Source organism: Syngnathoides biaculeatus, chromosome 8, assembly GCF_019802595.1.
Source record: "Syngnathoides biaculeatus isolate LvHL_M chromosome 8, ASM1980259v1, whole genome shotgun sequence".
Classification (NCBI taxonomy): Eukaryota; Metazoa; Chordata; class Actinopteri; order Syngnathiformes; family Syngnathidae; genus Syngnathoides; species Syngnathoides biaculeatus.
Window position 1 is genome coordinate 439,304 of NC_084647.1, and position 14,417 is coordinate 453,720.

The following is a 14,417-nucleotide window of genomic DNA, read 5'->3' on the forward strand; positions in this document are numbered from 1 at the left end:
CCATTACCCGTTAAAAATTGTAGTCAGTAAAAAATAGTTACCACATTATTGAAGTAATGTAACTTCATTAATTTCAATGACATTTGGATTACTCCAGCACCAAAATGACAAGAAATTCATCCATCATCCATTGTATGAACTGCTTATCCTCATTAGGGTCATGGAGTGCTCGAGTATATCCCAGCCGTCTTCAGGCGAGTGGCGGGGTGCACCCTGCACCGGTCGCCAAACAATTGCAGGCCAAATCCATCCATCATCATCATCCATACATCCATTTTCTACAGCGCTTACACTCAGTTGGGTCGCAGGCATGTTGGAGCCCATCCCAGCTAACTCTGGGATGGGTTGACCTGGTCATCAGCCAACCAGCCAAGCATGGCCTATACAATATAAATAAGCAACCATTAACACTCACATTCAAACTTGTGGGCAATTTAGAGTCTTCAATTAACCCATCGCGCATGTTTTTAGGATCTGGAAGGAAACTTCAGTCGCCACAGAAAACCCACGCAGGCATGGGGAGAATTAACTAACTTCACAAAGGCAGGGCCGGAATCAGATTCCTGGTCCCCAAAACTGTGAGGTACATGTGCTAAATAGTCTTAAACCGTTCCACTTGAGAAATTCAATAGTAATGAAATATATATTCATATTGTAGCGTATTTTGGTATGGATAAGTGCATAATTAATTGGAAAGGGAGAGTAAACGCATGTGTTTACGTCCGGGGTAACTCAAGCAAAAATGTTACAATCGTAGCTATCTATGTTTCATATTGGGCACTGTGACCGTATCTCTTTTTATATTTACACTTTTAGGGAAAGTAACGAAAAACCTTTACGAAAACTCTTTATCAATTTCTGTTCTCCAAAAGGTTTTCTATATTCAATGGGATTCTTGATTTGAGCAGTCAAATGTTGCACTCAACTACTTATTGTTAAACATAACCTAAGTAAGCTTCAAACCATGAAGTACGGTTCTTTCTCAATTAGTCTCATAGTCAGACCTGTAGAATTAACACATAAAAGACAGAAATCAAGGGATACAATTGGAATGTTTATGAAGGTTTGTTTTTGTTTGGTACAAATGTGGGATTTCTTCCAAGTCATTTCATTGTCCACTCAAACCACAAAGGAACACCATCATGAAGAGTTCGACTGTTTTGAATCAGTACTGGGTGGCGCTCATCAATCAATTCCTTCCCCCAGTTGCATGAAGGATGCACGTAGAGACTTGCAAACCTTCTTGGTCATCCTGCATGTCACCACAGAGAGGTCCTTGTCCTTCTTGGGTTTTACGGGGGATCAAGCTTTATCTGATTAAATGTCAATGTGACTATTTTGAAACAGACATCACTTGACCCCGGGGTCTTTTCCAAAGGAATAAGTCACCCTTCATGTTCATGGGGAAGTCTGATATTTGTTACAGGCCCATGAGGCCGTGAGGGGGTGCCTGTCCAGTTCCACGGGTCCACTTTAGCCGAGACAAATGTCTGTTGTTTTGTAGGTCTGTCCCGCTTAGCTGAGAGTTCAGGGTTAGGAATGGCAAGATCATCAACTTTTGTGTGCCATCAGGCAGATGTATCTTGTCAGGCGAATCAAAATACAATACATATTTTCTGTATTGTTCTGTAAATGTTTGATGTTCCTGTTTTTGGAATGCAAGAGCAACACAGAGCATCCGAGATGCAAATCCAAAAGCAACAGTAACAGTAATGGAATACAGTTACCTTTATTTATGTGTGTACATGTATGTTATGCTTACTTAATCATTACATGTATTTCGTTGTTCCCCAAGCCTGAAGCTTTATCGTTGCCCATTTAGTTGATTTCATAGTTTACTGCAATGAAATTATGTGAAGATAATGCATTGATTTCCTGAGAGAAGATACATATGATGATACATAAAGTGCATGGCTAATTGGCTGAAGTACTGTATTTGTACGATGTGAAGTATTTTGTCCTGTAAAAATTGAACAAAATCGTTCAATCCATTTCTATTTTCACTTGACAATTACTGTCTATTGTGTGCTTTAATTACAAGTAGCTGACAAAAGATGGATTTGATGCCTCACTCTATTTTCCACTCCAACCCCGATAAGAATTTGGATTGTAATGTTTTACTTAATGTCTTAGTTAAATTATCATGTGAGCTTCGCCAGTGGAGTGCCACTGGATGATTCCTCTTAACTCCTGTGAAATACACTTTGTACTTAACTTTTCTTCTCATGTGCCTTCATGTTTCTCCATATCTGTTGTATAGTATTCAGTCGCAGGGCAGGTTTTAAGTTAAAAGCTGCTTTATAAGATATGGTATCTGGAAATGACTTTAAAAAGTAGAAAAAGATTCCGAAATGTTTTATTTGTTTGATTTTGTTTTTGTTTTTTGTTTTTACATTTTGATGAATGGTGAAGAAACGGGTACAAGCGGGGTGGAACAGTTGGCGGAAGGTGTCGCCGCTAGGATGAAGGGCAACATTTATAAAACAGTGGGGATGTACGGATTAGAGATGGTGGCACTAAAGAAACAACAGGAAGCAGAACTGGAGGTAGCAGAAATTAAGATGCAGAGGTTCTCGCTTGGAGTGAGAAGGTTGGATAGGATTAGAAATGAGCTCATTAGAGGAACAGCCAAAGATGGATGTTTTGGAGACAAGGTGAGAGAGAGCAGACTTCGATGGTTTAGACATGTTCAGAGACAAGACAGTGAGTATATTGATAGAAGGGTGCTGAGGATGGAGCTGCCAGGCAAAAAGTGAGAGGAAGAGCAAAGAAAAGGTTGATGGATGTTGTGAAGGAGAACATGAGTACACTTGGTGTTAGAGAGGTAGACTTAGATTGAAAAAGATGACACCATGTGGCGACCCCTAACAGGACAAGCTAAAAGGAAAAGAAGAAGAAGAAGTCCCTTTACCACACAAAAGATAGCCATTCAAATATCATAAATTCAACCACTTTGTTTGAAGGGGACAAATCTTCTTGGGCAAAAAAAAAAAAAAATCAAGTTAAACTACGAAGGCAGGAGAATTTCCCTGCTTGGTGACAATGGCGGAAACCAACTTGACCACGAAGGAGCAGGCACACCAATTAGCACTGGTGTGGCAGCTAGCTAAAATTGACAGACCACAAAAGAAAAAAGAAAAAATTAAGAGAAGATTCGCTCACTGGAGATAAACCAGTATGGCGACATGTAAGGATGACCAAACTCAGCAGAATTTTCTGTCTGAGCCAGGCTTTTCTGGAGATGACCAACAAGGTGTGATGTCGTGCTGTTCTTTGAATGGTCAGCCACTCCCACTTCCACATGCAACACTGTAGGAAGAAAGAAAAAAGCAAACCCAACCAAAAGCCCGATGAGACCCGAGTATGACCAAAACTGAAAATACTTACATCCAAGAAAACTCCTTACCATACAGTTAGTTGAGGCCTTTTTGCATGTAGCCATTTCTAATGAGTTTAGTGTTGTTAAACTCATCTTGCCAAATAAACCCACAAAGGGAACATATTCCCAAATAGTTCAGAATTAATCAGCATTTAAAACATAATTAATGTCAGAATACAACACAGGAAATTCAACAAAGTTTTCCACAATCATTTTGCTGAGTTTGTGTATTGAAGTGACTTTTTCACATGTGCCTGCGACAACCAAAGTAATTTTTTTGCTTATGCCTATTTAACTGTGGGGTGTAGGATTACCAGACATACAGTCCTGTACTTGTAGGATTAAGACATGTGTATTGCAAGGCATCATTTCAAGGAACAGAATTCTCTTTGTTCAGAAAATCTTTCAATTTATTTTCAAATAAGTCACTGATGTTGTAATGGAACATCCAGCTGCCTTTGGTACAACCACTGTGGGTTATGTTCCCTCTCAGTGACAATAAATGGTTGTCTGTCTCTATATGTGCACAATGACTGGCAACCAGTCCAGAGTGCAGTCTGCCTTTCACCCAAAGTCATTTTTAATAAACTCCAGCTCAGGATAAGCAGCACTAAGTCTAAAGTCAGCACTCAGCATGTGAGGTTTTTTTTTCATCAGGTGATCCAAAACTGTCACAGCAATTGTATTTCGTTTCGTCGTTTCTGGTTCACAAAGCTCAGCAAAATATAGCCCTTCATTTCATTTGCCACCAGCTTTGAGTCATTATCATGCTATAGAGAACGAACTATTTGATGCATGCTTCAGAGTAAGAAGTGTCGCCGTTCTTTTGCATCTTCCATCTTGCGACCACTTCAATGGAGGTTTTTGGATTAGTGAGACAAGGATCAGGTGCAGCAAGTACTGAGTGCGATCGTGAAGTGGATCTCTGCCGCCCTCTGCCTGTGGAAATTGCAAAACGTTGACCTGCAAACTTCAAATTGCAGGGTTGTATCCAAACGTTTGGCAGTGCTTCAAATACAGTTTTGAGTTTCATAAATGTTGCTGCTTCGGCATTTTAAACAATACGGAAGCTTATAATTACCAAGAGTCAATTTAAACCCTTTAAAGATTAAATAATAATTTATAACACATAATACTAATTATCAAATGCTTGTGTAAAGTCTATATTAGTGGTGATTCATTTTCTTCAGCTCTTTTGTAAAAATTATTGGAATAATAACGTTTTGGAACTTTTGAAAAATAAACAGAATTTTTCAACTTCTGAAAACAAATATGCATAGATGCTAAATAGTAAGTTTCTTTCGGCTTGTCCCTTTCGGGGTCGCCACAGCGTGTCATCTCAGATGAACGCACATATGTTTGGCACAATTTTTACGGCGGATGCCCTTCCTGACACAACAAATCACAAAAATGGAAAATGAAGCACTCGAGGTGATAAAGCCCGCACTTAAAGTTTGAGGAATACATAATTCGATGTCCACAGACTTCGTGCCACCATTGGCAGCAAAAGATTTAAGATTCTTATTGGTGTTCATTCTGGAGGGCGCATGGAAAAGGACGCCCGATGGCTTCCATGATCAGTGGTCAAGAGTCTCAGTCAGTTGTGCCAGATGAGCGTTATCAAGACGAGGCAGGTTAAAGGCTTTCTTTCTGTGGGCTGTATTCCCAGTTATGTGTATTCTGTTTTTGTTCCTTTTCCTAAATATTATTCCAGCCCCAAAACATTACAGTGCTATGCCATCTGTACCCTTAAAATGTTACACAGCATTCATAAGTGGATAAAAACATTTTGAAGTTACATTTTGTGTTTTTGCCAGCTCACTGCAAATGCATCTCTTAATAATTTTCGTATTGATTCAGAAAACAGCTTTATGCATGAATGGGAGCCTTTGGAAGATCGTGCATCGAGAGGTTCTTGAGCGCCAGAGACCATTTCAAACAACTGATTGCTGCTCTTTAGGCTTTTTAAAAGCTACTCACTGAATATGACTCACTCGCCTGACAGAATCTTTGCGTAGTATACCTCAATTTTGCTCTCTGAGTTACACACAAATTCTATAACAGGACGATACATTTTCTCAAAATGTCTGGTCTTTCATTCCTTTTGGAAGACATTGGACTATCCCAAGCTTATCTTTATCAGAAAGCCCCCCCTCCAATTATGCACACAAACTATGATCTCTTTTAGTAATTTTCCTTTAATTAGTCTTTCCCGGAAAATGAATTCATAAACTTGTTAGTTTGATATCAGTGAAAGACAAGAAAAACAAGATATGCAAAAACCTCTCCTGAAAAACAAATGATCTTATTCAACTTCCTTCTCAAGTTTTTAACTTGAATCATGTCTGTATTAATGCTTTAAGTGTTTCTACCAACCTGTTCAAAAAGCCAAACTTAATGTTTGGAAGATTGTTTGGCTTAAGCAGTGAATATTTGGCATATTTTGCTCAGTTGTGCTCTTGATCCAATAAATGCATTCCTTCTGGGGAGATGCGATAGAAACAAGACAGGAGATGAGAACTGGTCGTGCCACTTTACTCTCGACATACAAAGAAGACGAATCATGAACATTCATTCATGCACATGAAATATGTTCTCTGCATTTTACCCATCACATTTAACACACACTTGTTAGATGAATGCACTGAAGCAGGAGGTAGCTGAAGCACCTGGTGAGCAGTCGGGTTAACAGTGTCTTGCTCAAGAACACCACACCTGTGAGTCTAGGGTTCTTGAACCTAGGTACCCCGGGGTGCCAGGTGATAATCTTAACCATTGGGTCACGACTCCCCAAATTGAGTGCTTTCACTTCATACAGCCAACCACTCCCTTTGAATCCAACAGTTCCCTTTGATTCTTTCATCTCTTGCTGCTCCCTGAAAGATACATTCCCTGGGCAAATATCCTCCCCCCTCCCTTGTGGGTCACCACACTCACAAATATATCTAACATTTGGTAGTCTACATTTTTACAACAAATGCTTACTAATTTGGGATGCTTCTACCTTTTCCAGTAATCTGAATTTATTGAGTCAATATCTTTTGCAAAGACAGTAGCTAACCATAACATTAGGCCTAACAACAGTATCTTTAAAAAAACATCCTATGCACATATGTGAATAATTAAAAAAAAAATCTAGAAGTAGTCTCTGTAGAAGCTGCAGTCAGCCCGAGTATTATCTTGGTTAAAGCAGAATTAAGATCTAGTGTAGCACTGTATACTGGGCCAGATCAGATTGTGAGCGTATCCTATGAGTGTAAACGTAATCTTCCCTACAAATCAAATAACGTGTTTAGTCAATTTATTCCTGCTGCTACTGTTTTTAAAATGTTGATCTATAATCAGTGGTGAATATAGCTTTCAACTCCCTGTGGTGCTGTGCCTTGTGTGGCTCTCTCAGCAGGTCTGCTGTCGCACGTTTTCATCATGCACTCCTCTCATGATGATAAGGCCTGTGGCAGGAGATTCAGACCATTTTTTTTTCAGTGTGTGTGTGTGTTTGTGTGTGTGTGTGTGTGTGTGGTGTGTGTGTGTGTGTGTGTGTGTGTGTGTGTGTGTGTGTGTGTGTGTGTGTGTGTGTACTTTACATTTTCTCATTAGCATGCACTTGCCATTGCACACGGCTTCCGAGGCGCCTCACCGGGAGCCATCCCGGCTTTATGGGTTTTCCTTTTCTTTTCTTGTTCACGCTCCGTTTCGTGTGTGTCAGCATAAACTTCTGGTGGCCTCACTCATGGTCACCACACTTAAGCAAGATTAAGTGGACGCACCATAAATGAACCTCGTCTTAATCATACAAAGGCCTTGATCAGTGAAGGACATATAGGATCCATCAAGTTGGAGGTCTTATTTAGTGTAAGGGGGAGAGGTTGGCCCATCAGTATGCAGTGCATTTTACCAAGTGACCCGTCAAATTGTATTGATTCGCCCTAGTTTGCATTTCAAAGTTCACATCATTGTCAGAATCTTGTTGGTGCAAATCAGGATGTGAGCAGCACACTAAATCTTGTCAAAACATTACTTTTTTTTAAAGAAGAATTGGTTGTAACAAGTGAAGAAAATTTCCCCTGTGAAATTTTAAACTTGTAATTTTGGTCTGCTCTCATGATTAATAAGGTGTGTTTTTTTTCTTATTGTCACTTCGAACTTCATTTGATCTGTTCTCCTGATGCAGGGTGTCCAGTGCGCAGGGCCTCAATATCCAAGTTCTTGGAACTAGTACTGTTCTCATGATTCCAAGTGTCACTGAAGAGGATTATGGGAAATATACCTGTGTGGCCTCAAACCGACTGGGGGTCCAAAATTCCAGTCTCTTCCTCTACAGTGAGTTTGAAGTCCATTTTCCTTTTCTGACTGTAATGCACCCATTGTGTTATTTCAAAGCAGAACTCATTCGTCAGTCAGTTGATGAGGGCTCATAAAAGACTATGAGATTTAATACAGAGTGACAGATTTTCAATTCAAAACCATTGTTGTGCATTATAGTGTTCTGCCAACGTTTACTTTTAAAATTAATAGCTTCTTATAATCTGGATCGTCATAGTCGCATCTTTGCCGCCACTTGTTTGAAAAAATCCTTTAATGCAGTTTATCATCTTCACTCCAGTTGTGTCCGAACCTTCTTCTCTTGAGCAACTTACAAATATATCATGTAAATTTCTATTTTAGTTAATTCACATTTGGCATTAGTCATGTTTTGAAATTCTAGTAGGATTTGGTTCATGAAGTGGCAAATATGTTAACATAAAAAAATAATAATTTGGATGCCCTGATGTAATTCACAAGGCTTTAACTCAAATCCAAATTGGGTTTATTGTCGTATTTTTGAAAAGACATTTTGTAGCCCAGAACACTTCCAATATCTTGAAAACAATGAACATTAGTTTACTTTGAGTTACCTTCCAGAATCGTGGATACGCTAACATATCCTCGGCCAAAAGTAAACAATATGAAGTGCACTTTTTTATTCTCCCCAGGGGACTGATCAACAGCATTGTTTCAATAAAGTCCGGAACCTATGCAGAATGTTTTCTACTATGAATTAATATTACATAACAAACCGATTGGCCTCACGATGTATCCGTATATCCATTTTCTCAGACAAAATAACTTTGTTTGTACTAGAAATGTTGACTCAGATGTGGTCTTCTGTTTGAAGTGGTGCTATTAAATTGTCCCCCCCCCCCCCCATTTAATCAATGAATTAACTGTAATGAGGGCGGCAAAATATGAACTGAAATAGATAAAGGGCTTTGATTTGAATAAATTCTGTTGTCTTGAAATCTGACCTGTGCTTTCTAGGATGGGGTTGGGAATAATGTGAGTTTCTCTTCTCTTTCTTTCTGTCGTCGTATGTGTGTTTGTATGTGGTCTGTGTGCACAGGACCCGGAACAGGCCGAGATATCAACGGCTCAGCTTGTGTATGCCACTCAGTGTGGCTCCTGCTGGCCTGCATCACCTGCCTTCTCTTCAAGTGTTAATACCTCTCCTCTTCCACCTCCTCCCACTTGGCCTTTGACCCTCCCATTCACTTTATCGCTGACTCACCGACATCCTTATTGCTACACCGACCTTACCGCCACCAGACTGTTTGCATCATTACAAACACCTTACATGCTGTCAAGTACTGCTTTCAAATATTACGTCTGGTAATGAGTACGACATGATAGACGAGCGAGAGGAAAAAAAAACGATACGAAGGACAGAACAAGCAAACTGTGCTTTTTTAACAAGTTGTGTTGCTCCTTTTAATACGTAAGCACTTCTTTGTTTCTGCTTTCTGCAGATGCTTTAGACATTGTCGTACTTGTGTGTTCATAGAATTGAACGCAAAGGTATCCCACTTACGAGGATGCCAGCAATCATTTGTCTGTAGAAGAAGTGAGTTGGATTATGTCCAGTTAAACAGATGATTTTTCCAAGTGCATTAATGAGTCAGAATAATCTGCCAAATTTGAAATGATAGGTTAGTGCAAGTAAGATTTGTGTTATTGTCTGGACATCAAGTACACTCCATTCAAAGTATAAATTGATCTGGTGACAAACACCAATAACCATATTTTGTGAATTTGCAACCTTTTTTTCAGCTCTCTGTTTTTGTTCCAACCCTAACACAATCGTCCGAAACAGCCTATTCTCATGAGAAATTATTTGGATGTCAGGTAAAAATTCAAGCATGAGTATACAGTATGTTCTAGCAACAGTAAACTCATATGACAATTCTGAGATGCAAGTTGTTGAAAATGCCTGTCATCATTTCTATGTAAGAGAAAAACATTGGTAGAGCAGGAAAAACAGAAGACATGCACGTATTCATAATCAAAATAAGCAACCAGTGAAGTATTCATTGACTACGCCAACGGAGACACATTACCGATATGAAATTCTAAAGGCACATACAGCATATGGAAAAGATACTTTTGGAAAAGACCCAGTAAATAAGTACTGTAATTTCTTCGTTATAATGTGCACCCACATCACAATGCATGATTTTGCTTCTACTCATATGAAGAAAAACATGAAGTATTATCTGTATTTTGTTAGTATTTTCCATTAATTATTCTGAAGTTAAGCACTTTAAACATGTAGTACTTACTTTTTATTTATTTGGTATTATTTTGAAATTCACAGCCCTACTTTTATTTAGTAAATAATACAACACACAGTTGTGCTTCTGTGCTTGGTTACTCAGACAGAATTTGTAAGATGTGCACAATTAGCAAAGCAAAACATAACCATAAAGAAATTGATGGCTGTTGTTCAGTCATCAGTCGTATTTAGAATAATCACAACAATGTTTCACTAATTCTGCTTGGCTATGTAAACATATGAGCACAATTGTACATATATGTGGTCATACATGTGCCTGTCATATTGGAACGAAAGTGCAGGCTACACCTTTTTCATAACCTCTTGTTGGTGGTGGCATTTGGGAATGAAAGTGTACATCTTTTTTGGTAACATCTACATGGCAGCATACTTTTATAAAATGTGAAAGTCGTTTTTTTTCTCAATTTTTCCCTATACCTTTGTAATATCCACATGAGAGGCTTTGTGAAAAAAATAGGGGTGGGAAATGTGCATTATAAACAAGAACATACAGTAGTTGTTGGAATGTCGCTTTGCAAGACGACATAAACTACTGTTGTGGCAACAACACTACAGTATGTCATTTTCAGTAGTCTCTGTGGGTCCACGTCATTATTTTTTTTTTTACATGTATATGAAGTGAAAGGTTTCACTTTTCTCTAGCTCTTTATTTTCAAACTGTATACATTGCATGCATGTGCAAATCTATGAAGTCCATCTTTAACACACTCTTCTGCTAATATAGCGGACAACATTTCAAAGCAGTATTGGTATTTGCTTAGTTAGTTGGAAGTTCTTCTTTTTTTCAAGATTTAACTGTTCTACAAAATTTACTGTATTTACAAAAGTTGAAGATTAGACAAGAAACAACAAACCTGTATATCTTCTACCAATTTTAGATTGGATTTTATACAAATCCTCAATGTTTCTCATGAGACATGGCTGAACAAAATTCACAGTAGGTCCTAATTTAACTTAATGTACATAGCAACATTTTGTATTCCTCTGTGATGAGCCAAGCAGAGCTACTTGTTGCATTGTCTGTTCGATGAGCATTCCATTGGCCGTTGGCCTTCATTTCCAGGCAGCTTGAAGCTGCACATTTAGCTCCATGTGGTAAACTACACCACCTGCTCTTAGGTCATTTTTTAAATCTGCTGTTACAGAACAAAATGTATGACTCAATGAATGACTCTCTTTAACATTTTCTCTTTCAAAAAACTGGGTGAAGTTCTACAGAAAAGTCTTTGCGCTGCTGCTGTTTTTGTGTACCTCATTCATTTTAGTATCATGTATGACGGGTTAGCAAGTTCCATGACATGGCAATTTGAAATTTTCTTCTCAATGCATCGGCCATTTCCAACTTTAACGCAAATTCATATTGGTACACAAAATAAATATTAAAACATTTCCAACATACCTGAACACGGCACGGTCAATTGACGTAAACCGCTCGCTGTTCTGAAAATCTTCTCGTGCCCTCGTCTCAAAAATACAGGTCAACGTGAAGTTCGGTAGGCAAGATTCTCACAACATACCGTATATATACAGTATAAAATGACAAGTAAAATTTGTCAGTGATGGATCACTTCTTCAACTGGGAAGGAATCAATCATTTTGAGTTTCATTGAATAAAACAAGATTCAATTATTATTATTATGATTATTACGACATGATTATTATCTGATTATTTTAAGAAAAAAAAATAAAGAAAATGTTTTGTTTTAACCTGCCTTGCGTACATTGGCAGTGAAATGACAGTCCCAGCTTACAAAAATTCAAAACGAGAGCATCAAATTTGAATGTTTCCTTGGATCGTGCTCTTCCACCAGTGTCAAACTCAAGCTCCAGGGGCCAGATCAGGCCCACTACATAATTTATATGTGGCCTGCGAAAGTAAATCATGTCTATCAACATCAATGATTTTTGTTGAAATCCGTACCAATATTTCAAATAGTGTTTTTATAGATATTGCAAGCATTTTTTGTTACCAAACATCCACAATAGTTGAAAAACCCATTACTCTTGAGTTCTGATTAAAAAAATTGTTCTTGAATTTCATGTGTAAATATGATGAGGCATTTAAAGATATTCATGGTTTCATAGTCATTACAGCCCTCTGAGGAAAAGCGTAACTACAATGTGGTCCGTGACTAGAATGAGTTTGACACCCCTGTTCCAACATCACATCTTCTCTACATAGCAGCTGAAAACCCTTTCAAGAGCTTTGTATTTACGATGGTAGACAAAACCATTGTCATGGTTGCTGTTTTGTTTCTTATGTTTTCTTACCGAATCTTGTGTTCAGCTCAGGTCCCTCACATACTGTTTGGTCACATTTCAACTGCGGTGACAACTCAAAGGAAAGTACTGTAAAACATTTGTGTATTTACACTGATTGGATGCTGGAGTGCTTATAGCTGGCCGCTCCAGTTTTGATTTCAAGCTATAGGAACTAGGTTTAAAAAAAAACAAAAAAAAAAAACAAAAAAACACTTACATGATCATTCGCACATGTACCAGTAAGAGAAAAAAAATCTTAACATAACACCTTTTCAATGTGTTTATCATGTCACACAGCTTTTTTTGACCGCAGAAATAACTTCATTATCTTAACAACTTTCACGTTGGGTAACTGAAATCCTAATGTTAAGCGTGATGTTTCGCTTTTTGAAGTCGAACTTTAATTTACAAAGATTACAAGAGTGACGTTCTCGTGTCGCATCCTGCTAGGTTCATCTGCATCACCGAATTGGAGGACAGCTGACATTTGCCAGTAACTGAATAAGAAATTCCTAAAAGTGAATAATTGATCTTGCATGAAGAAGCCAAGTAGAGAACCTAAGAAGATGATGAAGTTCCAATTAACAATTTTTGCATGACACAAAATCACAAACAAACGGGTGTATCTTCCTGAAGGATCCTTTGACAGGTAGCCTCGCAGTCTAACTAACACCCAAAGTGCCATTTTAGCAAATTAAGAAGATTCCAGACCAACTTAACCACCATTTGCGCAATCGCATATACACACATAAGTACCACAAATTGTTGCTAGAAAGCTATAAAAGTAATAATACTTCATTTTTATTGATATGGTGCAATATTAAATGAACTGTATATTTATTATTGTGTGTGTAGTTTGCAGAGGTGCAGAATGACACTGCCTCATACTGAGAGTTGCTTTCAACATTTAATTGTTCTAACTGGTTTCCTCCTTGAGCCACATGATTAAATGCAAAAATATGACACAAGTCTCAGTATGATGTAGTACACTTTCATAACATGATAGACCAAACCACAATAATGAACATATTCATTTAATACCTTTCTTACAGTCAATGAAAACTGAGCATGAGTATTTTTTGTAACGGCAGGAATATTTGCTACAGCTCTTGTTGGATCTTATTCAAAGTGGTTGTAACCTTGTGGCTTTTTTGTGTATTTCCATTGTGTAGTTCACAAAAATGATCCGTTGATAAGATGTATGCGCTCTTTGAGTAAATGCTGTTTTTATTTTGGTGTCACAGAACCCCATGAATAGTAATAATTGAGATTTAATTTGTTGGTCAAATAGGTTAATTTCCAAATCTCCAAGGTATTAAGATGATGATGCTATTGGAGACGAATGGCATATTGACATTTTTTTTTTTTTTAATGCACACCTCATTCGATCAAGACATTGCGTATCCTGATTAGGGCAGTGTTCACCCTGGACTGGTTCCCAGTCCTTCACAGGGTACACAGCATGTAGACCAACAAAAACACACCTATATGAAATTTGCAGTCTTCAGTTTACCTGCCGTACGTGTTTATGTCCTGATACCACCCAAAACAGGAAACGCGTGTGACGTATAATCACTTCATTGATCTTTTTGTGTCTTCAAACACATTGGCAACCTTGTCAGCGTTTTACAAATCACAACTGCTGAACTTGACACGAGGCATGTGGCAAGCAAAGGTGAAAGTGTGACTAACCTTTCTAATTCTTTCTTTCTCTCCTCTATGTGTATATACAGTGTGACGTTTCTACAGTAGGATGTTGTAAAATCAGCAAAGCCTATAAGTGCAAGAATTCTATCTGAAAGTAAACCTATGACATTTGTACTTAAGAATCAATCAAGCATTAAGGAACAGCAACGTCTCACATTTGTCTATTTTACTTAACTTTATGATGGCATAAGGTGATTGCAGTTTCTTAAAAAAAAAAGCTATGTAATAAAGATACATGAGAATATGTTCATAAAAGAGAATAAAAGTTGTTTGAAATCAGTGTTATGTATTTAACTGTGACTAGCTATGTTGTGCAACTTTTGGAGGAGCCACACAGAATCTTAAATGAAACTGTTGTGTTTATTACCATGTAACATGCTAATAAAACGAATATACTGTATGTATTGGTACATTGTCTCACAGAAAATTTTTGTACTTGGGAAAAGTGTGCTCTTCAAC

At 38.0% G+C, this 14,417-nt stretch overlaps 1 protein-coding gene across 1 annotated transcript in view; it reads left to right on the plus strand.

The window, feature by feature from the left end:
* Positions 1-14,346, plus strand: part of lsamp (limbic system associated membrane protein) — a 161,676-nt gene extending 147,330 nt beyond the window's left edge. The window contains exons 7-8 of the mRNA XM_061827933.1: positions 7,554-7,702; positions 8,763-14,346. Of these exons, the coding sequence (XP_061683917.1) occupies positions 7,554-7,702; positions 8,763-8,860 (247 nt within the window). The 3' untranslated portion in view covers positions 8,861-14,346. The remainder of the gene's footprint in view (positions 1-7,553; positions 7,703-8,762) is intronic.
* The last annotated feature ends 71 nt before the right edge of the window (positions 14,347-14,417 follow it).